Source organism: Macrobrachium rosenbergii, chromosome 48, assembly GCF_040412425.1.
Source record: "Macrobrachium rosenbergii isolate ZJJX-2024 chromosome 48, ASM4041242v1, whole genome shotgun sequence".
NCBI classification, from domain to species: domain Eukaryota; kingdom Metazoa; phylum Arthropoda; class Malacostraca; order Decapoda; family Palaemonidae; genus Macrobrachium; species Macrobrachium rosenbergii.
The window spans coordinates 39917662-39944854 of NC_089788.1; the positions used below are offsets into that span (position 1 = coordinate 39917662).

At 41.3% G+C, this 27193-nt stretch overlaps 1 protein-coding gene across 5 annotated transcripts in view; it reads left to right on the forward strand.

Annotated features, from left to right (window-relative positions):
* Positions 1–27193, forward strand: part of LOC136831352 (uncharacterized) — a 331128-nt gene that overhangs the window by 285954 nt on the left and 17981 nt on the right. For all 5 annotated transcript variants that reach the window (XM_067091672.1, XM_067091669.1, XM_067091668.1 and 2 more), the window contains one exon: positions 25681–25808. In XM_067091672.1, the coding sequence (XP_066947773.1) occupies positions 25697–25808 (112 nt within the window). In that variant the 5' untranslated portion in view covers positions 25681–25696. The remainder of the gene's footprint in view (positions 1–25680; positions 25809–27193) is intronic.

The following is a 27193-nucleotide window of genomic DNA, read 5'->3' on the forward strand; positions in this document are numbered from 1 at the left end:
ATAATGTTATATATTTCATTTTTTTAACTAAGCATTTTTTTTTTTGAGATATTCAGGGCAAAGGTAAATGGAAACAATTCCTATGTATTCAGCAAGTCAGTGCTGATGAAGGCCAGTTGTCAGTCTTGTTTTCCCAACATTCCTTGGGTGATGTTCTGGCCATAACACCAAAAGTCGTCAAGTTCCAGTAAACTGTTCATTCGCATGTTCGCTTTCATGGGCGAATCATAGAAAGTGTGAATTTTCCATTTTGAATACAGGCTAAACATTCAGGACTTGATTCCCTTGTGATAAGATCTGCTTTTCTGGAAGATTTTGTGTACTGCCTGTGAGGTGAGCTGAGACTTTATTTTGCAAAAACCTGAATGGGCTTTAATAACTTTGTTTAACATTACTGATTCTTTGCACTGTTACCATGCTTTGAATATCTTTTTGCCCATTTATTTTTATTTGCTGATTTTCCTGAATTTTGATTTCACCCGTCTTATTATGTGTGTTTGGGGTTAGTAGCGTGGGAGATATCCCACATTTATTGTTCTCTGTGCCTATTTTTAAAAGTTTTGTTTTTCCCTTTGTTTCCTCAGATGTATTGAATAGAGGTCAAATAAATGGAGGGGAATGACTTCGGTCGTGTTTCACTTACTTTGACTCTTTTGTTGAGAGATTCAATTGGTGGAAGTTGTTGGTACTATGTTATATTTTACTTGGTTATTTTGGGTTAACAATCCTGGGGTGTAGATATTCCCATTTCATTTCTATTTTAATTCCAAACTATTTGCCATGTTAGACTGCTGAATAAATTATATTTTTGTTGAGAGAGAGAGAGAGAGAGAGAGAGAGAGAGAGAGAGAGTGAGCTGTGAGAGAGAGAGAATGCACTAACTTAGAGACATGCTGGCCAACGCTAACTGTGATTTCCTTTCGAGATATAAGTTAATTACGTCACTGACCTTATAACAGATGTGGTAAGAGGTTATGACCTTATTTGACCTTGTATAATAGTGGTGGCAGCTGACCTTTCGACCTCTGACAGCTTCTGAAGAGACTGGATAACAGGGAAATTAGGGTGTGTTCCAGTGATCTTGGAGAAGTTAGAGTGGTAGCATTGCTGATGACCTAGGCTTTTTCCGTTCGGCTAGGAGAGAGGTGTGGTTCATGGGTCAGTAGCCAATTGTTTCTTGAGACGTGAAATATGTGTGTGGTGTGTGTCGTGAGAACATCGGAGTATGTTTTTTTTTCAGACTGGGGAATTGTTTTTAGATTCTTTTGCGGTTCAGGTAGTGGACGAAGAGGGGGGGATATTTTTGCGTGGGTGTTCTTTTTATGTTGGCTGTAGTGAGGGCTTAGTACGGAACAAGCCGGTTCAAAGGCGAGCGAGTGTTTTTTTTTTCTGTTTGAGACAATTCAGCAGAAATTCATAATAAATATGCAAGCAAGAAAGTTCACACAAACTTACAAATACTTGGAAACCAAGTATTTGCACTTGACAGGTGTTTGTAGGCAGAGTCTTACCATCGTTACTAACAGGTCAGCATTGAAAACATCTTTGTTTCTTAATAAACTTTTTAGAATTTTGGAGTTAATGTATCATTTAAGGACAACAAAACAATGAGACATGTAATTATGAAGAACTCGCTCGACAGTACTAAAGGATGCTTTTACCAAAATCCATGTAAGTTTTGTGATAACTTTTATGTTGTTTAAACTGGAACAACATTGAAAAAGAGCACAGAACAGCACAAAAGATGAGTGAGAGATGCACAAGAGAACAACAGAATTTTTGTGCATGTTAGTGAAAACCATTATACAATCAGCTGGACAGGAGCAAAAAAGATGAGTGAGAGATGCACAAGAGAACAACAGAATTTTTGTACATGTTAGTGAAAACCATTATACTGTACAATCAGCTGGGCAGGAGCAAAGAAGAGTTTATTCCAATAATGCTCTGGAAAGAATCATCACTGAGTCTTGTTTCATAAAAGAAGGTTTTTGTGACAATGTGAACATCAGTCAGGCTTGTACAGTATAAACTTCATCTATCAACTGCAAAAGAAATATGCAAGAGGTTTAAATTTTAAGTAGGGTATAAAGTTGGAAAGTGGGGAAAAGGGAAATGGGGCTACTGCAGTATTTGAAAAGGTAAACCTGTCACTAATGAGGGCAAGACTCCACCTACAAACCTGTCAGGTACAAATAACTGGTTTCCAGCTGTTTGTGTGTTGGTATGGACTGTCTTGCGAGCACATGTATGTTGAATCCCCACCACTTTGTGTCAGTACTCTGAAGATGGCTTAGCTATAAAACTGACGCTGGTCAGAATTTACAACCATTTTTTAATATCTTCTCTATGTGTTTAACATGTATGTATATATATATATATATATATATATATATATATATATATATATATATATATATATATATACTAGCAAATGCTCACTATCGCTCGCATTTAATAGTTCCCAACATCCGTACCCATACCCATACTCATATTTGTATTATACCCATACCCATATCCATACCATACCCATACCCATACCCATATCCATTTCATACCCACACCCATATCCATACAATGCCTATATCCATACCCGTACCATAACAATACCGATATCCATACCCATATCTATACCATACCCATCCTCATATCTGTACCATACCCATACCTATACCCATACCCATACATGTACCAACACCAATACCCATATTCTTACCATACCCATATGTATACCATTACCCATACCCATATCCATTCCATACCCATACCCATACCATAACATCCCCATACCCATGTCCATACTATACCCATATAAATTTATGTACCATACCCATACCATACCCATACCCACAGATATACTAACCCTACTGCTAATAGTCAGCACAAGTCTACAGGTAGCACCAGCCCCGTTCACCTTCTGGTCATATACAAACAACGTGACCACATCTTGGTGTAGGAGCAGGAGCAGCTGTTTTTGGGTTTTGAACCAATGCTGATGCCATTGGCGGTTCCGGACCATCACCAGTAGTGCCTGCTGTTGTTCTAGAATTACCTGCCGAGTCCATTTCGAAACGAAAATAACAAAGCTCAGCCAAAAATCCTTTATTATATACCGTTGGGTGTCGGGTCACTTAATGTTGAAAATTTGTGGGCAGTTATTAAAATATTATTCTGGAGAGACGTCTTCACAACCCCAGGATCCTTTGAAGCAGTCTTTAAGCTCCTGAACCACCCCTGGGGAATTCTTAAAGACTCCAGGATCCTGTGAAGCCATCTTCAGCTGCTAAACGGATTCCTGTTGGATCCTCTTCCCTCCAGGGAAGAAATCCGGACTCTGTCTTCGGAATCATTTCTTCCACCTCCTGGAGAAACGCCCATTGGATTATATTTCTTGAATCTTAAAGACTCCAGTTGCATAACAGGAGTAGCATTTACTGTGATCCTCATAATGCAGGTGGTACATAGTTACCACATGAGGTTAATTAAACACTTCGTAAATTCTAAAGGTCAAGCTAGTTACATTTTGATTTGAAAAACCTGTACATTACTTTTATATTAAAAATGACGTCATTACAAATCTATAAACATTCTTTTACTAGTAGAATATCTCAACACATTTTATTTCATCATAAAACATGGAAAAGGGAAGAGGGAAGGGGAGGGGGATTGAAGAGGGATGGGAAAGGAGGAAGAGAAGGGAAGGGGGAGGGGAGGGATTATTGATTTCCATGAGGGAGTTGAGGTCCATGGGAGAGGGGCGTTAGTGATTAGGGACCACCTTGCTTAAACCGGTTTTTTGAGTGTAGGGAAGTGGGAGGAATGGGGACCCACACACACATACACACACACGCACAACACAGGCAGAAAGCAGCTAACGAAATTAATATATATATATATATATATATATAATATATATATATATATATATATATATATATATATATATATATATATATATATATATATATATATATATATATATATATATATATATATATACACATATACATATACATCAGGTTTTCCTTCAGGTGCTTCATAGGTTACCGATCATTTTTTTTTTTTTTTTTTTTCATTCAAATGCGAATTTCCTCATTAATTGTAGCACAGTAATACCTGGGTAAAAGGGACAGTCACCACAGTAAATGCCTAGATCAAAGGGACAGTCACCACAGAAATACCTGGATAAAAGGGACAAACAGCACAGTAACACCTGAGTAAAAGGCACTGTAACAACAGTATTACCTGGATAAAAGTGACAGTCACCACAGTAATACCTGGATAAAAGGGACAGACAGCACAGTAACACCTAGATAAAAGGGAGAGTCACCACAGTAATACACAGATAAAAGAGACAGTCACCACAATAATACCCAGATAAAAAAGACAGTCACCACAGTATTGCCTGGATGAAAGGGACAGTCACCACAGTAATACCCGGATAAAAAGGACAGTCACCACAGTATTGCCCGGATAAAAGGGAGAGTCACCACAGTATTACCCGGATAAAAGGGGCAGTCACCACAGTATTACCCGGATAAAAGGGGCAGTCACCACAGTATTACCCGGATAAAAGGGGCAGTCACCACAGTATTACCCAGAATAAAAGGGACAGTCACCACAGTAATACCCAGAAAAATGGGACAGTCACCACAGTATTACCCGAAGGGACAATCGCCTCAGTAATACCCGGATAAAAGGGAGAGTCACCTCAGTAACACCCGGCTAAAAGGGACAATGGCCATAGTGATACCCGGATAAAAGGGACAGTCACCTCAGTAATACCCTGCTAAAAGAGACATACACCACAGTACTACATGGATAAAAGGGACAGTCACCTCAGTAATACCCAGAAAAATGGGCCAATCACCTCAGTATTACCCGGATAAAAGGGACAGTCACCAGAGTAATACTCAGATAAAAGGACAAGTCACCACAGTATTGCCCGGATAAAAGAGACATTCACCACAGTAATACAAGGATAAGAGGAACAGTCACCACAGTATTACCCGGAATAAAAGGGACAGGGACCATGGTAATACCCGGATAAAAGGAACAGTCACCACAGTATTGCCCATAATAAAAGGGACAGGGACCATGGTATTGTCCGGATATAAAGAAACAGTCACCACAGTAATACCTGGAAAAAAATGGACAGTCACAATAGTATTACCGGAAATGAAAATCACAACAGTAATACCCAGACAAAAGGGACAATCACCACAGTATTGCCCAGAATAAAAGGGACAGTCACCACAGTAATACCCGGATAAAATGGACATCCACTATAGTATTGCCCGGAATGAAAGGGACAAGCACCACGGTAATACCCGGATAAAAGGGACATTCACCACAGTAATACCCAGATAAAAGGGCCAATGATCACAGTATTACCCGGAATAAAAGGGACAGAAACCGTGGTAATACCCAGATAAAAGGGACAGTCACCACATCATTGCCCCGGAAAAAAAGGGACAGTCTCCACAGTAATACCCAGATAAAAGGGACAGTCACCACAGTATTGCCCGGATAAAAGGGCCAGTCACCACAGTATTACCCAGATAAAAGGGACAGTCACCACAGTAATACCTGGATAAAAAGGACATCCACCATAGTATTGCCCGGAATAAAAGGGACAGGCACCACAGTAATACTTGAATAAAAGGGACAGTCACCACAGTATTGCCCATAATAAAAGGGACAGGGACCATGGTAATACCCGGATATAAAGGACAGTCACCACAGTATTGCCCGCAATAAAAGGACAGGCACCACGGTAATACACAGATAAAAGGGACTGTCACCACAGTATTGCCCGCAATAAAAGGGACAGTCACCAAAGTAATACCCGGATAAAAGTAACAGTAACCAGAGTATCGCCCGGATAAAAGGGACAGTCACCACGGTAATAAAAGGGACAGTCACCACAGTAATACCCAGATAAAAGGGACAGTCACCACAGTATCGCCTGGAATAAAAGGGACAGTCATCACAGTAATACCTGGATCAAAGGGACAATCACCACAGTATCGCCTGGATTGAAAGGGACAGTCACCACAGAAAAACCTGGATGAAAGGGACAGTCACCACAGCATCGCCCGGAATAAAAGAGACAGTCACCACAGTAATCCCTGGATAAAAGGGACAGTCACCATGGTATCGCCCAGATAAAAGGGACAGTAACCACAGTAATACCTGGACAAGAGGGACAGTCACCCCCTTAATACCCAGACGAAAGAGACAGTCATACAGTATTATCCAGACAAAAGGAACAGTCACCACCATAATACCCGGACAAAAGGAGGCACCACAGTATTACTTGGAAAAAATGGACAGTCACCACCGTAATACCCGGACGAAAGGGACAGTCACCACTATATTACCCAGAGAAAAGTGACAGTCACCACAGTAATACCTGGACAAAAGGGACAGTTGCCACAGTATTACCCAGAGAAAAGGGACAGTCACCAAAGTAACACCTGAACAAAAGGGTCAGTCATCACAGTATTACCCGGACAAAAGGGACAGTCACCACCGTAACACCCGGATAGAAGGGACACTCACCACAGTATTACCCGGACAAAAGTGACACTCACCACCGAAGCACCCAGAAAAAAGGGACAGTAGCCACAGTATTACCTGGACAAAGGGACAGTCACCACCGTAACACCCGGACCAAAGGGACAGTGGCCACAGCATTACCTGGACAAAAAGGACAGTCACCACCATAACACCTGATCAAAAGGGACAGTAGCCACAGGATTACCCGGACAAAAGGGACAGTTGCCACCGTAATACTCGGACAAAAGGGACAGTCGCCACAGTATTACCAGGACAAAAGGAACAGTCATCAGTGTAATACCTGTACAAAAAGGACAGTCGCCATGGTATTACCTGGACAAAATGGACAGTCACCACCATAATACCCGGACAAAAGGGACAGTCGCCACAGCATTACCCGGACAAAAGTGACAGTCACCATGGTAATACCTGGATAAAAGGGGCAGGCACCACAGTGTCCCCCAGAATAAAAGGGACAATTACGACAGTAATACCCAGATAAAAGGGACAGTCACCAAAGTATCACCCGGAATAAAAGGGATAGTCACCACCGTAATACCCGGATAAAAGTGATAGTCACCACAGTATCACCCGGAATAAAAGGGACAGTCACCACAATAATACCGGGATAAAAGGGACAGCCACCACAGTATCCCCCAGAATAAAAGGCACAGTCACCACAGTAATACCCGGGTAAAAGAGGTACAGTCACCACAGTATTGCCTGGAATCAAAGGGACAGTCACCACAGTAATTTCCAGACAAAAGGGACTTTCATCACAGTATCGTCCGGAATAAAAGGGACAGTCACCACAGTAATACCGGGATTAAAGGGCCAGTCACCTCAGTATCGCCCACATAAAAGTGAATGTCACCACAGTATACCCGGACAAAAGGAACAGTCACCACAGTATTACCCGGACTAAAGGAACAGTCACCACAGCAATAACCGGACAAAAGGGACAGTCGCCACAGTATTACCCAGACAACAGGGGCAGTCACCATCATAATACCCTGACAAAAGGGACAGTCACCACAGTATTACCCGAACAAAAGGGACAGTCACCACCGTAACACCTGGACAAAATGGACAGTCGCCACAGTATTACCCAGACAACAGGGACAGTCACCACCATAATACCCTGATAAAAGGGACAATCGCCACAGAATTACCCAGAAAGAGGGACAGTCACCACTGTAACACCCAAACAAAAGGGACAGTCACCACAGTATTACCCGGATAAAAGTGACAATCACCACCGTAACACCAAGACAAAAGGGATGGTCGCCACAATATTACCCGGACAAAAGGGACAGTCATCACCTTAGCACTCGGACAAAATGGACCGGACAAAAGGGTCAGTCACCACAGTATTACCTGGACAAAAGGGACAGTCACCACTGTAATACCCAGACAAAAGGGACAGTTACCGCAGTAGTACTTGGACAAAAGGGACAGTCACCATTGTAATACCCTGACAAAAGAGACAGTCACCACAGTATTACCCGGACAAAAGGGACAGTCACCACCATAATACCGGACAAAAGGGAAAGTCACCACAGTATTACCCAGACAAAAGGGACAGTCACCTCAGTGTTACCCGGATAAAAGTGATAGTCAACACAGCAATACCCAGACAAAAGGGACAGTCACCACAGTAATACCCAGATAAAAAGGACAGTCGCCACAGTAATATCCGGACAAAAGGGATAGTCACCTCTGTAACACCCGGTTAAAAGGGACAGTCACCACAGCAATACCCAGACAAAAGTGACAGTCACCTTAGTAATCCCGGGTAAAAGTGACAGTCACCACATTATTACCTGGACAAAAGGGACAGTCACCCTCAGGAATGCCTGAATAAAAGGAACATTCACCACAGCATTACCTGGACAAAAGGGACAGTCACCTCAGGAATGCCTGGATGAAAGGGACAGACTCCACAGCATTACTCGGACAAAAGGGTCAGTCACCTCAGGAATGCACAGATAAAAGGGACAGACACCACAGCATTACCTGGACATAAGGGACAGTCACCTCAGGAATGCCCTGATAATTGGACAGACACCACAGCATTACCTGGACAAAAGGGACAGTCACCTCAGTTATGCTTGGGTACAAGGGACAGACACCTCAGTATTACCCAGACACCACAGTATTACCCAGAACAAATGGACAGTCACCTCAGGAATGCCTGGATAAAAGGGAACAGCATTACTCGGACAGAAGGGACAGTCACCTCAGGAATGCATGGATAAAAGGGAAAGACATCACAGCAATACCTTGACAAAAGGGACAGTCACTTCAGGAATGCCTGGATAAAAGGGACAAACAGCACAGCATTATCCAGATGAAAGGGACAGTCACCTCAGGAATGTCCAAATAAAAGGGACAAATACCACAGTATTACCCTGGGAAATGTGAGTCACCTCAGTAATGCCAGAATAAAAGGGACAGACACCACAGCATTACCCAGACAAAAGGGACAATCACCACAGTAATGCCCAGATAAAAGGGACAATCACCATAGCATTACCCGGACAAAAGGGACAGTCACCACAGTAATGACCGGATAAAAGGGACAGTCACCACAGTAATGACCGGATAAAAGGAACAGTCACCACAGCATTACCTGGACAAAACGGGCAGTCACCACAGTATTGCCGGGATAAAACGGACAGTCACCACAGAATTACAAGGACAAAAGGGACAGTCATCGCAGTAATGCCCAGATAAAAATGACAGTCACCACAGCATTACGTGGACAAAAGGGACAGTCACCACAGTAATGCCCAGATAAAAGGGACAGTCACCACAGCATTACGCAGACAAAAGGGACAGTCACCTCAGCAATACCCGGGTAAAAGGGACAGTCACCACAGCAACACCTGCACAAAAGGGACAGTCACCTCAGCAATACCCGGAGAAAAGGGACAGTCACCACAGCATTACCCAGACAAAAGGGACAGTCACCTCCGCAATACCCGGATAAAACGGACAGTCACCACAGCAACACCCGCATAAAGGGACAGTCATCTCAGCAACACCTGGATAAAAGGGACAGTCACCACAGCAACACCTGGATAAAAGGGACAGTCACCACAGCAACACCCAGATAAAAGGAACAGTCACCACAGTAATACCAGGATAAAAGGGACATTCACCACAGCAACACCCAGATAAAAGGGACAGTCGCCACAGTAATACCTATATAAAAGGGACAGTCACCACAGCATTACCCAGATAAAAGGGACAGTCGCCACAGTAATACCCAGATAAAAGGGACAGCCACCACAGTAATACCTGGATAAAAGGGACAGTCACCACAGTAATACCCAGATAAAGGGACAGTCACCACAGGAATACCCGGATAAAAGGGACAGTCACCAGAGTATTACCGGGATAAAAGGGACAGTCACTACAGTATTACCCGTATAACAGGGACAGTCACCACAGTATTACCCAGATAAAATGGACAGTCACCACGGTAAAACCCATATAAAAGGGACAGTCACCACTGGAATACCCGGATAAAAGGGACAGTCACTACAGTATTACCCGGATAAAAGGGATAGTCACCACAGTATTACCTGGATAAAAGGGACAGTTGCCACAGTAATACCCGGATAAAAAGGACAGTCACCACAGTAATACCCGGATAAAAGGGGCAGTCACCACAGTAATACCTGGATAAAAGGGAGTCACCACAGTAATACCCAGATAAAAAGGACAGTTGCCACAGTAATACCCAGATAAAAGGGACAGTCGCTACAGTAATACTCAGATACTCAGATAAAAGGGACAGTCACCACTGGAATACCCGGATAAAAGGGACGGTCACCACAGTATTACCCAGATAAAAGGGACAGTCACTACAGTAATATTCAGATAAACAGAACAGTCACCACTGGAATACCCGGATAAAAGGGACAGTCATCACAGTATTACCCAGATAACAGGGACAGTTGCCACAGTAATACCCAGATAAAAGGGACAGTTGCTACAGTAATACTCAGATAAAAGGAACAGTCACCACTGGAATACCCAGATAAAAGGGACAGTCACCACTGGAATACCCATATAAAAGGGACAGTCACCACTGGAATACCCAGATAAAAGGAACAGTCACCACAGTAATACCCATATAAAAGGGACAGTCACCACTGGAATACCCAGATGAAAGGGACAGTCACCACAGTATTACCCAGATAAAAGAGACAGTCACTACAGTAATACCCAGATAAAAGGGACAGTCACCACAGTAATACCCAGATAAAAGGGACAGTCACCACAGCATTACCCAGATAAAAGGGACAGTTGCCACAGTAATACCCAGATAAAAGGGACAGTCACCACTGCAATACCCGGATAAAAGGGACATTCACCACAGCATTATCCGGATAAAAGGGACAGTCACCACAGTGATACCCGGATAAAATGGACAGTTGCCACAGTAATACCAGGATAAAAGGGACAGTCACCACAGTATTACCCAGATAAAATGGACAGTCACCACAGTAATACCCATATAAAAGGGACAGTCACCACTGGAATACCCAGATAAAAGGGTCAGTCACCAGAGTATTACCCAGATAAAAGGGATAGTCACCACAGTATTACCGGGATAAAAGGGACAGTCACCACAGTATTACCCGGATAAAAGAGACAGTCACCACAGTAATACCTGGATTAAAGGGACAGCCACCACAGTAATATCCGGATAAAAGGGACAGTCACGACAGCATTACCCGGATAAAAGGGACAGTTGCCACAGTAATACCAGGATAAAAGGGACAGTCACCACAGCAATACCCGGATAAAAGGGACAGTCACCACAGCATTACCCAGATAAAAGGGACAGTCACCACAGTGATACCCGGATAAAAGGGACAGTCACCACAGCATTACCCGAATAAAAGGGACAGTTGCCACAGTAATACCAGGATAAAAGGGACAGTCACCACAGCAATACCCGGATAAAAGGGAGAGTCACCACAGCATTACCTGGATAAAATTGACAGTCACCACAGCAATACCCAGATAAAAGGGACAGTCACCACAGTGATACCCGGATAAAAGGGACAGTAATACCCGGATAAAAAGACATTCACCATAGGATTACCCAGATGAAAGGGACTGTCACCTCAGTATTAACCAGATAAAAGGGACAGTCACCACAGTATTACGCGGATTACAGGGACAGTCACCACAGTATTACTTGGATAAATGGAAGGGATAAAAGGGACTGTCACCACCGCAATGCCCGGATAAAAGGGACAGTCACCACAGTATTACTTGGATAAAATGGACAGTCACCTGGATAAAAGGGACTGTCACCACCGCAATGCCCGGATAAAAGGGACAGTCACCACAGTAATACTCGGATACAGGGACAGTCACCACAGCATTACCCAGATAAAAGGGACAGTCACCACAGTAATATCCGGATAAAAGGGACAGTCACCACAGCATTACCTGGATAAAAGGGACAGTCACCACAGTAATACCAGGATAAAGGGACAGTCACCACAGCAATACCGGATAAAAAGACATTCAGCATTACCTGGATAAAATTGACAGTCACCACAGCAGACCCAGATAAAAGGGACTGTCACCTCAGTGATACCCGGATTACCGGATAAAAAGACATTCACCATAGGATTACCCAGATGAAAGGGGACAGTATTAACCAGATAAAAGGGACAGTCACCACAGTATTACGCGGATTACAGGGACAGTCACCACAGTATTACTTGGATAAAATGGACAGTCACTACAGTAATACCCGGATAAAAGGGACTGTCACCACCGCAATGCCCGGATAAAAGGGACAGTCACCACAGTATTACTTGGATAAAATGGACAGTCACTACAGTAATACCCGGATAAAAGGGACTGTCACCACCGCAATGCCCGGATAAAAGGGACAGTCACCACAGTAATACTCGGATTACAGGGACAGTCACCACAGTATTACCCAGATAAAATGGACATTCACCACAGAAATACACAGATAAAAAGGGACAGGCACCACAGTAATACCCAGATAAAAAGGACAGCCACCACAGTATTACCCGGATTACAGGGACAGTCACCACAGTATTACCTGGATAAAAAGGGACAGTCACCACAGTAATACACGAATAAAAGGGACTATCACCACCGTAATGCCCGGATAAAAGGGACAGCTGCCACTCGAATACCTGGATAAAAGGGACAGTCACCACTCAAATGCCCGGATAAACAAGACAGTCGTCACTTGAATACCCGGATAAAAGAGACAGTCACCACTCGAATGCCCGGATAAAAGGGACAGTCACCATTCGAATAGCCTGATAAAAGGGACAGTCGCCACTCGAATACCCAGATAAAAGAGACAGAAAACACTCGAATACCTGGATAAAAGGGACAGTCGCCACAGTAATACCCAAATAAAAGGGACATTCACCACAGTATACTCAGATAAATGAGACTGTCACCACTCAAATACCTGGATAAAAGGGACAGTCACCACAGTATTACCCAGATAAAAGGGACAGTCACCACAGTAATACCCGGATAAAAGGGACAGTCACCACAGCAATACCCTAATAAAAGGGACAGTCACCACAGTAATACCCGGATAAAGGGGACAGTCACCACTGTAATACCTGTCAGTTCACCCACGACTCTTCGAAGGACGAACGTTCACATGATAAAGTAAAACTTTCTGTTGGACCGTGAACATAAACCCCACCCCTTCCCCCTTTTTCCTCCCCTCCCCTACCCTCTTCCTAAAATGGGGCAAACATTGAGTGCTCGTTTCAAGGTCAGTGATCAGCCCAAAGAAGATCGTGTCAGGTGGGCGGTAGGGCAAGTGGGCGACGACCAACTGCAGGTGTCTATCATTGGGCTTTCAGAAGATGCGCTCGTTCCTGACGTTGCAAGCAGAGGATGGTCGTGCAGTCAAGCAAACAATGGGTGCTCAGTGCCACTGGACTGTGTCTCTGCCTTTCAATCACTTTAAAGATGACTTTGAACTATTGCTCGGTGAGCTGGAATGAAGAAAACGACTGAGGCGATCTGAAGATGTATAATTATGATTTGTTGAACACATCGACGAACGAATGCTCATGTCCTACATATGATGAAGGGTGAGTCCGTCCACCATGATACTTCTTACTCCCAATGAGTCACTGAGTGCGTATGTAAGAACAGCGACAGGTGAGGCTATAACCAAAGTAACAAGGAGCTCGATTAACAAATTCTGCAGGATATCGATTTTTCCATTGTGAGAACTGTTTTTGCAAGGTCAGAACAAACCATATGATGGAATATCTCAGTTCATCACAAAGTATCCGACAGCGGACCGTCCTTGTTTCAAGAACGCGAGTTAGTCAGTAACGCCACTCCGTACAATAACAGAGGACGTCTTCTTTCCTTGAAAATCTGATTCACCTCTGACCAATCAAAGATATGGCGTTTTTACACATATTGCAAGTACAAATTCTCCACGAGCACACTTCATTAATTCGCTGGGAGAAGGAAATAAATGATCCAGTTTGCTTCTGCCAGGCACCAAGAAAAGTGAAAGAGGGTTTGCTAAGAAACGAAGATGCTTTCAACTGACAACCCTTACAGTTGCAGATATATATGTTGATTTTTCAACACCCTCCACCCCTGAGACGACCACGAGAACATACTGCTTGTCCATTGCTCGTCGAGGAAAGCTTTCGGCACTTTCAATGATGTGTGTGTGTGTGTGTGTGTGTGTGTGTGTGTGAGAGAGAGAGAGAGAGAGAGAGAGATGCTCTGGACTGATACCCACCACATTCCCTATGACGTCACTGCGTTGAATTAAGTGGCAAGGAATGCCAAGTGACTGTAACACGGCCTAATTTAGTCATACTCAGTTAGGAGATGAGTGGTCCTTAAACAGACATTAAGTCATTTCTTTTCGTTTTTCTTTAACCATTCTTCTAACACTTCCAATTTGACTTGGTCCTTTCTTAAGACCGAAGGTTTTAAAATTAAATTATTGTCAAATGCTTGATACACTGCAATAGGAAGCACTGATTTTAGGTAATTGAAAGTGCATCTTTTACACTGAAATATTCAGTTTGCTACACACGGATAAGCGATCAGAATCTTCGACGATTTTGGACAGATTTCGAGTAAAAGGATTTAGTTAAAAATTCACTTAATGTAGCATAAGATTTTATTCACGAGAACACATCTTAAATTCCTACAACGGTTTACGGCACAAGGAAAAGAGCGCAATTCTCGGGGGTGTTTGTCACTTTGAGAAAAAACATACTTTAAGGGCTGAAGGTAAACTTCTTGACAGTAAGATGTCACCTCGAGTGGCATCAAGATGATCTAAACTGCAAGCGAATATCTCTAAGTGTACAAATATACAATATACAATAACTGCAAACATACACTCAGCGTGCATACACTGAGTTTGGCATCACTGCACAGATTACGTGGTCTTTTCGAGACAAATGCATTTATAAATGAATGAGTGTAAAAGCCCATTCCCTTAAATAACAAGCATGGTTCCTGGTTCATGCACACGCGAAGGTTCCGGGAGAAGAATCAAGACGATTCCTTTTGAAGCCATCGGCTCATTTCCAGACAAATTAGAACTGTTGATTTGCACCTCACAAAAGGGTGAAAGGAGGCCCTATGGCGGCAGTGGCCTGTGGCTTTCAAAATAGTGAGATTAACACTTCGTAAAAGATGAATGGTAAAATTTAACTTATCAAACTACACAAGTTGATTCTCCCATTGGCCGGTCACAACTCGTACTGACTGTATGACTTGACAGGAGGTCATCTCCTTAGAGCGGCTCCCGCTTCCAGCTAACACTCACGCAGTTACTTGGAAGTGAACAGCATTTCCCCTTTTCTGCTTGAGACGATCAATGGGCAGGTTTTTATACCGGCTTTGCTTTAATATAACTAACTAGCTGGTGGGCTGTCAGGATTCCTCTCTCTCTCTCTCTCTCTCTCTCTCTCTCTCTCTCTCTCTCTCTCTCTCTCTCTCGGCTATTTCTCATAGTTACGCTCAAGTCCAATATTTGGTTGTGGTATGCGGCCGCATGACCACAAGTTGACGTCACGGAATCTTTGTCAGTTCTGGTAGTCTGGAAATATGTTGAAGTAGCAAGTTTGTTAAACTTCTAAAAAAAATTATAGTTAACATGACTTTAAACGTAATTAAAAAGTGTTAGCAAAATTTAACTGACGTCTTAATCAACAATTATTTCTTTATAAATTAAAGTTATATATGAAAATGACGTATGCTATGCTAGTGGCTCCGGAACGTAAGAGAAAATTCTAGCATTTACCTGTTCTCAAAACTGTAACTCAGAACGGTGTTTGGGCAACTATTATAAAGGAAAAGAATTCTGTGCTCAGAGAACCATCCTTATCTAAATAAGTATCTAAGTATTTAAACTTATCCACTTACTTCATAACCAAGCCTTCAATTAGACAATCCTGTGCATTTTCAATATTCATATTCATGATTTCAGTTTTTCCACTATTAATAACCAAATCAAGCTTTCGACCCTCACTCACTAGACAATCTAACACTCTGCATCTTTTCTGGTTCCTCGCAGATCAAAACCATATCATCAGCATAATCCGAGTCCAGACGATTTCCATTTTCTCCCCAGAGTATACCTGCATCTGTTCCTCTTTTAACCTTTCTCGTAACGTAATCTACAACCAATACAAACAACAGAGGACTTCAAATGGATCACCCGAACACTCATCAACCATCACTTTACAGGATGCGCCCTCATGCATGTTCAGATAACCTTCACAAACTTTTCCGGTGCTGTATTCCACAATGCCCCATGATTTTTCCCATAGTCCGTCTCGAAATACTATCAAAGGCCTTTTCAAAGTCAAGAAAACAAAGACTTGCTGCTTTAATTAAATGCCTAACTATGAAGATCTGATCAGTGCAACCCCGCCCCTTTCCGTTCATCCCTCAGAATACCATCAACCTCTGTCTCCAACCTCTTCAACAGTAAATACTCTGCTGAAAATGTTCAAGGCTTCAGGTGACAAAGTGATTCCCCTCCAATTACCACACCTACTCAGATCTCCTTTCTTTGGGACTTTAATGGCCACACCATTCTTCCAACCTGATGGTATTATTCCCGTCACCCATATCTCATTGAATAATATCTTCAAGACAAATACTAATCTATCCTCCTCCACTTTAAACATTTCCAGGAATAAGACATCCTCTCCTAGTGCCTTACAGTTCTTTCTTTAACTGTTTTATTGTCTTAACTACTTCTTCTAGTCTGATCTCACCTTCATCAATATTTAAATCTTCCTGAGCAGGCGGTATATCCTCTTCGGGGGGGACTGGTCTATCAAGAACTGTCTCAAAGTGCTCTTTCCATCTATTTCTGATTTCAACATTTTTGGTCAATAAATTACCTTCCATATCCCTGACTGGTATATCCAGTCAGCTCTCCAATTGCTTTATATGCTATCCTTTGGCTCTGACCATCATTTTTATTCATTAATTTTTCAGTTACCACAACCTTTTCATCAACAGATCTTCTTTTCTCTCACTTAGTTAGTCTTTTAACTTCTGAATCCAAACTCAAGTACTTGGTTCTTGCTAATTCAAAATCTTCACCATTAACAAAATGCATCTCACCCCTCAATTTTGCCTCACCTCTCTTTTTGATCATATCCCAGGTTTCCTCAGACATCCACACCTTTTTCTTCAACCTGAGTCTCCTGATCGCACAACCAGCAGCCTCATGCAAAGCTTTAGTCACACCCCGGGACATCTCGTCTACACTTCTCCCTCCCTCCTCCAATGTTTCCAACACCAACAACCTGTTTCTGCATTCTCTTCTAAATTCCTCCTCCTCCTCTCCTTCCCTTCTAAGCATATCAGTGTCGTACCTATCAACAACTGGTTTTCCCTTCCTCTGACTTTTTAACTTAAGTCTTTTTTTTTTTCATACGGTGACACCCATGTCGTCTCGTGTATATTATGATGCTGAAAAAGTGTGCCCCCAGTGACTAAGTCATTTGCTGGACAGCAACTCCCACACCTTACTCCATTTTCACTCACCCTACCACCGACATCCATCTTACCGATACAAGTCTCAAATCCCTCATTCGAGGAGGCCATTATTGCACTGAAATCTCCAATACAAATCAAAACATCATGTCCAGCAACTCTTCCTATTCCTTTCTGCAGCTTTCTATGAAATGCGTTTTTCCTTTCATCAGGTGCATCATTAGTGGGCGCACAGCACAAACATACTGATGTTACCACGACTTGACTTGAACCGTGCGCACGACAATCCCTCGTCCATAGGACCCCACTCACTTAGAGCTAGTCGAGTACAGATAGGGTAAAAAAAACCCTTGAAGCCCCAAAAAATTGCTAGAAAAGGTTTTTCAACTGATTCTGGTACTATTTGATGTGGAGAATGACATAATAAACGTCTACTAACTTCTGACCATGGGAAAGCTGTCAAATCCAAGATGGCCGCCAATACATTAACATGCAAATAAATTTCTTATTATTTACTTTAGAGTGATAATTATGATGTCTATACCTAGGTTTTGAGGGTCGAGAAATGCAATGGAAGTACTGAAATCATTGAATTTTAATGATATAGGATCAAAATCACTGTTTATATATTCTATACTGTCTATATATTCTATCTCAGTTTTGTGAAGACAGATAATTTTGTTAAAACAATATTGCAGTGTTGTAGTGACTGTTCGGATGACTGGGGTGCTACGGTGAAAGGTCGAATTGAGTACTATGGTTGTGGCTTACATGCAGCCGACTGTGTATATCACCACTCCTGTTATGGGAACTTTCGATCCGGGCGTGATATTCCCCATAGGTTTAAGGTGGAGCCAAATACAAAGCAAAGAAAATCAGGACGACCCAAAAATGAAGACCAAGATCAAGCCTTTTCGAAAATGTGCTCTTATCTTGAAGCTAATGATGAGGAGCAGTTGACAGTGTCTGCCCTAAGGGATAAAATGAAAGAATATCTTTGCAGTAAAGATTCCTTTCCGTAAGGCAATCAGTACCTTAAACAAAAATTGAGAGAGCATTATGGGGACTCAATATATATATATAATAGAAAGAGAAGGTCAAAATGATATTGTTACAATGAGGGAAACAAGTTCTCACATCCTTCGATCATATTTCATGTGTGATAGGGACACTGATGAGGAATCTCAGAAGAGAAGAATTATCGAAACTGCTCCTAGACTTATCAAAAGTGATATAAAAACTGAAGTTCCCTCTGTTACAGACCAAAATCCAGGTACAGATATGCTAAAACTTGATATTGCTTTGAAGTATCTTCCAGACAGTCTTCGCACAATACTGGATATTTTGTTTGTGGGGAAAGATAAGAGCCAAATGTTGCAGGGGTTGGACAGGCAATCATTCAGGCAGTACGTCCTCGAACTGTTCTATCCCCAATACAGATAGGTCTTGCCTTACAAACACATCATTTGTATCGTTCAAGGTTCCTTGTAGATAATTTGCATAAGATGGGATTTTGCTCATCATGTAGAGAAGTTTTGAGATATGAAAAGAATGCTGCTGACACTGCTGCTGTAGATATTTTGGGTGAGGGTATTGATTCAGGAGATGTGACTGTTCTGTTCGCTGCTGACAACGTTGATCATAATATTCTTTCAATCGATGGTAGAGGCTCCTTCCATGGGATGGGGATAATTGCTGCCTTGACTCCAGGTCAAAAAAGAAGACAGGCCATTCCAAGACAAATTGTTTCAGAACTTAAATATGTGGAGAACACAAGGATTGACATAGTGGACTATCGCTTTGCCAGCCATGCCTGCCATAAGGTAGTGTTTAAACAAATGACAAAAAACGCAAAATGTGATCAAACACTGGATATTCTATGGGAACTATCATTAAGCTTTAAACAGGAAACTCCAAACTGGTCTGGTATGATGCATATAATTCATCAGGAGTACAAACACCCTGGTCAGTCCTCAATTATGTATCTGCCCATGATTGATTTGTACTCGGGTGACAAGAGCTGCCTTTTGTCCACACTGGAATTTATTCATAAGCAAGCAGTAAAACATGGTATCACACCAATAATAACATTTGACCAGCCCCTGTACTGGAAAGCAAGTGAGATCATTGTTGATGCATCTCAGAATAGCCATTTGAAGGAAATAGTTCTCTTGTTAGGTTGCTTTCACACTCTAATGAACTTGTTGGGTGCAATTGGATCCATCATGAATGGTACAGGCCTAAAAGACATTCTACAGGTGGTATATGGTAAAACCTCAGTAGATCATATGATGACAGGGAAATCTGCACAAAGGGCTATCCGTGGTCATCTGCTTATAGACAAATTACTGAACCACATAATTGTTTCAGATCTAGTTAGTGACAGACCAGAGGTCGCATCTTTGGTTGTTAAGTGTGAGGATGCACACTCATCATTGTTGTCAGGTCAAACATCCTTGGAGAGTGTTATGACATCAGATTCAGTGGTTAAAATCAATCTGGAATTGGGAATGGGAAAATGGAAGTCAGAAGTTAGTGATAGGTCAAAGACAAGTCATCTGTGGCTTAATTATCAGAAGATGTTGGGAGTTGCAAGAAGATTGATCATGGCAGATCGTACTGGATCTTGGTTATTACATTTAAGTGCTGTTTCTGAGTCTCTCCCAATATTTGCATCAGCTGGCCACTACAGTTATCTCAAGTCTGCACATTTCTATGTCCAAGAGATGGAGCAACTAGAGCTCACTCATCCAGACGTGTTTCAGAAATTTTCCAATGGTCTTCATGTGATCCGTTGTAGTGATCGGTACTGGGCAGGCCTTAGTTCTGATCTTGCTATTGAACAAACTTTAATGAGGTCACTAAAAGCCTCGGGTGGACTGACTCGGGGAAGTGGTATGACAGAAGAGCGGAGGTCATTGTGGACAATGTCAGTTCCCATCACTGCCTGAGTATAACAAGGCAATGCAGGAATTAAACGACCTTTCCTACACTACCAGTGATCAACATAAAGATTTGACCAAAGCAAGGATGAGGAGGGACGCTCCAGACCTATAAAAGCTCAAGACCAAATTACTATCTTGTTCACCCTTTTCAGAAGACTCCTCACTACGGAATGTAGTCAGTGGTGTAGTGGCAAATCCCAACATAAATGTTCTTGAATACGAGTCCATTGGAAAGAAAATAATTGAAAATATGATTGGGCAGCCTGCTTTCAGATACTCTTTTAAGAGAAAAGATAAAGCCATAACACTTGGTGATGTTTCTGCAATCAATGTTACACCAGATCAAAGTATTGATCCTGCCCTATTATTTCAGAGATTATTGGTAGTGGCAAAAACAGGTGAGCTGTCACTGGAAGATGTTTTAGGATATGAGCTTAGCCTATTCCCTCCAGCTCTTTTCGAAATTAGAAATGTATTTCATAAGCCAGATAAACCAAAGCTCGCTCACGCTATCTCAGACCATTTGAAAGAAGCAGGTGTAGATCCACCTCAATCCGCTCCTCAGACAGAGCACTGTGTCCTTGATGGAGGGTCCTTATTACATCGAGTACCCTGGAAGAAGGGAGACAGCTACGGCACAATAGCTGAGTCATATGCAGATTTCACCATTCTGGCAACAGTAGTTTTTGATGGCTATAATGGAAGTCCATCAATCAAGGACAACACTCACCAAAGGCGTTTAGGGCAGAAAGTTCACCCTGTTGTTAGTGTTACAGCAGAGTCTTTGTTCTCTGGCAGGAAGGAAGAGTTTTTGTCGAGGGATATCAACAAGCAAGCCTTAATTGATCTGATCAGTGATAAACTTAGGAAAAGAGAATGTGTTGTCATCAACTCACCTGGTGATGCTGCCATAGATATAACTATGGCACTACCACTACGTTGATTGGAGAAGACACAGACCTCTTAATTCTGCTCCTTCATTATGCACAGACAGATAGCAGGGACTTTTATTTCAGGTCGGATAAATCAACTGCCACAACAGTGCACCACATCAACAGTCTTAAGTCAGTCCTAGGAAATAAACTATGCTCTCAGCTGCTTTTCATCCATGCTGTTACTGGATGTGATAGTACATCGCGCATCTTCGGTGTAGGAAAAAGGGCTGCATTTCAAAAGTTAGTCAAAGGTAATTCTGTGTTGCAATCTTGTGCTGATCAATTCCTCTCTCCAAACCAAGAACAAGAAGTAATTGAACACGCTGGAGCCAAAGTAATGGCTGTGCTATTTGGTGGGAAGGGTGCAGAGTCACTGACATCTTTGCACCATAGTACCCTGTCCAAGAAAATTGTGTCCTCAAAATCTTTTGTAGCACCGGAACATCTACCCCCAACAGAGTCTTCCACCAAATTTCATTCTCTCAGAGTTTATTACCAGATAATGGTGTGGATTGGGAAAGAGAGTGACGTGGATGTGTTGAACTGGGGTTGGAAGATAGAGGACACTAAGTTAACACCAGTAATGTCAGATATGAATGCAGCTCCAGACAATCCGTTAAAGATAATACATTGTAACTGCAAATCTGCCTTCCGATCATCGCGGTGTAGTTATAGGGTGTATGGATTACCATGTACACCTGCCTGTGGACAATGTCAATTAGAAAATTGTGATAATCCATACAATCATGTCAAATTCGGTGAAGAGGAAGATGAGGAGTATTAATTAGAGTCTATGTATTAACACTGCTAATGAAATATGTATGCACTTAATAGATAGTAAGATTATCAAATTATTAAGTTTAGACTTTTAAGACTCTGGTAGCAACCAAACACACTAGTTTCATAAGTGATGTACTGTTAAGTGATTGTATGTTTTGTATATATTGATATTTGATACTATACGGTTAATTTAGGATATATCTGCATATCAGTGGCCATTATTGGATACCATCTTGTATTTCATTATATGGTGATTAAAAGGAAATTTTACTTTCCATTGTATTCTTTGACCCAGAAAACCTAGGTGTAGACATCTTATCTATCATCGTAGAGTGAATACTAAGGAAGTTAATTACACTTTTTTATGCATTGGCAGCCATCTTGGATTTCACAGCTTTGTAGTACTTGCATTTTGGTAGACTTTTAGTATGTCATTCTACACATTACATGAATCCAGAAACAGTTGAAAAACCTTTTCTAGCAATTTTTGGGGGGTTAAACCATATTTGTACTCGACTAAGCCTTCGCTGCCTTGCATCCCAGCAGCAATCCTACTCCATGATAATGCATGTCATCCCGTCGGCTAGACGTCAACAAACATAAATTATCCCCCAAATCCAATTTATCGACTCCAGTTAATCTTGTCTCTGTTACAGCACAAATGTCTAATTCATAACTTTGACAAACTGCCACTAAGTCTTCAATTTTGCTATCCTGATTTAATTTTCTCACATTCCAGTTGCCAATTTTGATTGTATTTTTAGCATGAACTAAAAGAATTAGGAGACCGTGAAAATACACACACACACACACACACACAAACATATATATATATATATACATATATATATATATATATATATATATATATATATATATATATATATATATATATATATATAGTATATTGTGTGCGTGTGCGCGTGTGTGCGCGTGTGCGTGCGCGTGAGCATGAGTGTGCTTATATGTAGGCTATATGATAGGTAGCAAGGTCTGGAGACTAGCACTCTGCTAGGTCCGAGTTCGAGTCTCCGGCCAGCCAATGAAGAATTAGAGGAATTTATTTCTGGTAATAGAAATTCATTTCTCGGTATAATGTGGTTCGGATTCCACAATAAGCTGTAGGTCCTGTTGCTAGGTAACCAATTGGTTCTTAGCCACGTAAAATAAGTTTAATCCTTCGGGCCGGCCCTAGGAGAGCTGTTAATCAGCTAGTGGTCTGGTTGAACTCAGGTATACTTAACTTTTTTGGAGACTATTAAGTCCCAGGAGCCTTGTGGGTGAGGTGAGAGGGAGCGCACGGCCTCGGCGTGCCTTCCCCAAGTCCGCTCACTATGTGTCGGCCGAAAGGTAGTGGGGAGGACACTTCGGACTGAATCTCCTCTTTGTGCAAAACAGAATGAAAGGCGCCTTGCGTACGGGTGTTACTCTCATGGAAGAAAAAGAAGGTAACAATTTTCATCCCTTTACAATGGACAGTGAACATGAACAGAGAAAGATTCGCTGCTTCTAGAGGAGAGATCCACTTAAATCTGCTTTACTTAAAAGCATCGTCAATCAAATCTAATTCTGAAAAATACTTCCTTAATTGTCGATAAGCACATTTCAGAAGAAAGTTTTTGTAAAATAACTTCATAGTAAGGCTCGGAAAAAAAAAAACTCATGAGTGAAGAAAGTCAAGAACGCTTTTCCATCTGAGAAGCTGAAAGTTATCGTTCGTAAGAGATAATGATAGCCTATTCAGGAGAACGAAGAGGCAGGCCAAAACGCACAGGCCACAGTGGCAGAAGAGGCCGTGACACAGGAGGGCCTTCTGGGTGGGTTCATTGCTGAGGAATTCCATCATGATCTTCCTCAGGGAAGTCACAGCCACAGCACAAGATGGGGGAAGTTGCAACAACACAGCGGAAACTGATGCATCTTAGTAGTGATTTTCTTGGTCATCTGGAAAACAATATCAAATGTTTCAGTAGCTATCATTAGGAGAGAAGAGGCTTCCGCAAGGTAGCAGGGGACAGGACGCTTTGTGAAACTGCCAGAGGCAGTAAATGAAAGAAGTACTCGTGTCTGTTGTGGCATTTTTCCAGAAAGCTTCTTGAACAGAACCATTGAATCCTCTCGTAAGGATGCTGACAGATATGTCACAAATTTCTAAATCACGTATAAAACGATATAAAGGAAAATGACGAATACAGCGATTTTGTTATCATGCTTGAATGTCCCTTTAAGGCATATCTTTCAAGATATCTTGCCTTTTAGTACTTTGTTAGTGCATCTTTTTACCCGGCATAAGGCAATTGACAATGGAGTTTGTAAAAGAAATTCAATTGTAATTATTTCGAACTAAGGAGCATTTTAGCTGTGGCCCCTTTAGACTTGCTGTGTCTATGTTGATCGCAATCGGTTTATAAAGTGCACAGCGCTGCCAACCTCATCCCAGAATAGTTGACACACCGTCTGGTTGAGGTTGCTTTCCCTGGTTGATAACAAATAAATATGTATTGCATATATATATATATATATATATATATATATATATATATATATATATATATATATATATATATACATACTGTATAACACACACAACACACACACACACACATATATATATATATATATATATATATATATATATATATATATATATATATATATATATATATATATATATATATATATATGTATGTATATATATATATATATATATATATATAGAGAGAGAGAGAGAGAGAGAGAGAGAGAGAGAGAGAGAGAGAGAGAAGGCGTATGCGCAACATATGGAACAGCATGATTGATATGTAGAATGTAATTTGAAACCCTAATTGGTTCTTTGCTTAATGAGACTTAACAAAAGGAAATAGCCTGATGGCTTCCATCTTTTGGCCAAGTTGGTTTCAGTGGAAAAAGCAGTAACATGAAAATCGACTTAAGTTGCAGTTATTCAGTCCACATACCTTCCCCTTCTAGTGGACTGAGTCTACACTTAATCACAAAAGTCATCTACTGTATACTTTGAATGTTTTACTCTGCCACAGAATAATGAGTCAGGATTCACTCATGCTCACGTTCACAAAGAGAGAGAGAGAGAGAGAGAGAGAGAGAGAGAGAGAGAGAGAGAGAGAATTTCGTATGCCCTAAATATTTTGTAGACGATGGTCGAAGTAATTATTGTAAATTTTATAAGAATCATGACAAACTGTAATATAGTACAACATTCATAATTCAGTAGATTATCAACATAAATGTGACAGTAATATGAAAATACAAATTCAGAGGCATGACGATGTTACTGCTACCACCGCTAATAACGGCGCGGGTAGTAGTGGTAGTAGTAGTAGTAGCAGTAGTAGTAGTAGTAGTAGTAGTAGTAGTAATGACTAACATGAATTCATGTAAATTTGTGTTTTTCTTTACAGCCGCGATAAGCTCGAAATGGCTTGGCGTCACAAATCTCGCTCCGAGAAGACCCTCATCAAAGTCATCGGATTTCTGGTCATCACTCTGCTCTGCTTCATCATCGCCGTCATCGCGATGGACTTCGGGTGTAAGTAGACGGCAACTGAGAGCACGAGGCTTCAGTCCATTGGCGGGTTTGAATGTAGGCTACACAGCAACACGAGGAGTAAGCCTCTCAGTAAATGATATGTTGGAATACAGCAGAAAGTATCGCATGAGTATGCATTATAATTTCATAATTATAATTGTTATAAAATGTGTGTATTCTTGACATGAAAGCGTATTTCATTGTGTTATATCAGTATTCATCTAAAGTGTTCTTCGGCATGATATAATCAACTGAATAGTTTGCTCAATGGTTTTACTGATTCAGTGTGTACGTAGTAAATGAAGTGCGTACCATGAGTATGGTCCCCGTTCACAGGGACATTCAGTCGCTCACCTCCAATGACCGTCAGACTTGACAATTAACAAGATGATTAAGGAAATCGCGTCATTCCACGAACGACTGGGTGGTTTAATTCATTACTGTCTAAGCCTTGCCTGGATGTCAAGTAACTAAGTCAAATTAGATTCAAGTCTGAGAGCGTAGATTTCAGGCATCAAAAAATTAAAGATATCAAAGACTATTAGACTATTTAACTTTAAAATAGCAGGTTTAATCTAAATTTGATATCGTTAGGCTTATACAGATTTCAAGTAAATAGAAGTTAAATTCCACGTAACAAATAAGTGCTTTGGTAGGAATGCAAAGGCTGTTAGCGTACACTCGAATAGGACGGAGCTAAACCAATCAGCAGCTAATATCATCAGTATTGTTGTCATGACAAAATGTTTAATTATTAAAGACATATTTCAAGGACACATCAGCAGACACTGACTGTAACAAAACACACACACACACACACACACACACACACACACACACACATATATATATATATATATATATATATATATATATATATATATATATATATATATATATATATATATATACAGTATATCTGGCTGGCACAAAATGAGTATAAAAAATTCCATTATGCCTTGCTTGCCTCTCAAATATAATTTCATTTCCTCTTGAAGAATTCCTGTGCCCATTTTGGCAATTATACTGTAGGCTGCGCATTGTACCATTATTCAAATAGGGAACAAAAAAAATCGCAATCTCACTAAGCTCTTGCTCAATTTCGTGGTTCCTGGGTTTTTCAAAATGGCCTCAAGGCTCTGTAGTACTGCCTTGGTGTTCGTAAAAGTGACTGATTTTAATTTATTCCGTCTCTTTCTTAATCGGGTTTTTTTTTTTCCTAGGCATAACAAATATTGCCATATAGTGGTTTTACCTTTTCGCTATGGTATAGAGAGAGAGAGAGAGAGAGAGAGAGAGAGAGAGAGAGAGAGACTGGCAAATAAACGAAGACAAAATGAAACAGATGGAGAAGGGCATTACGGCTATGAAGGAGAGAGAGAGAG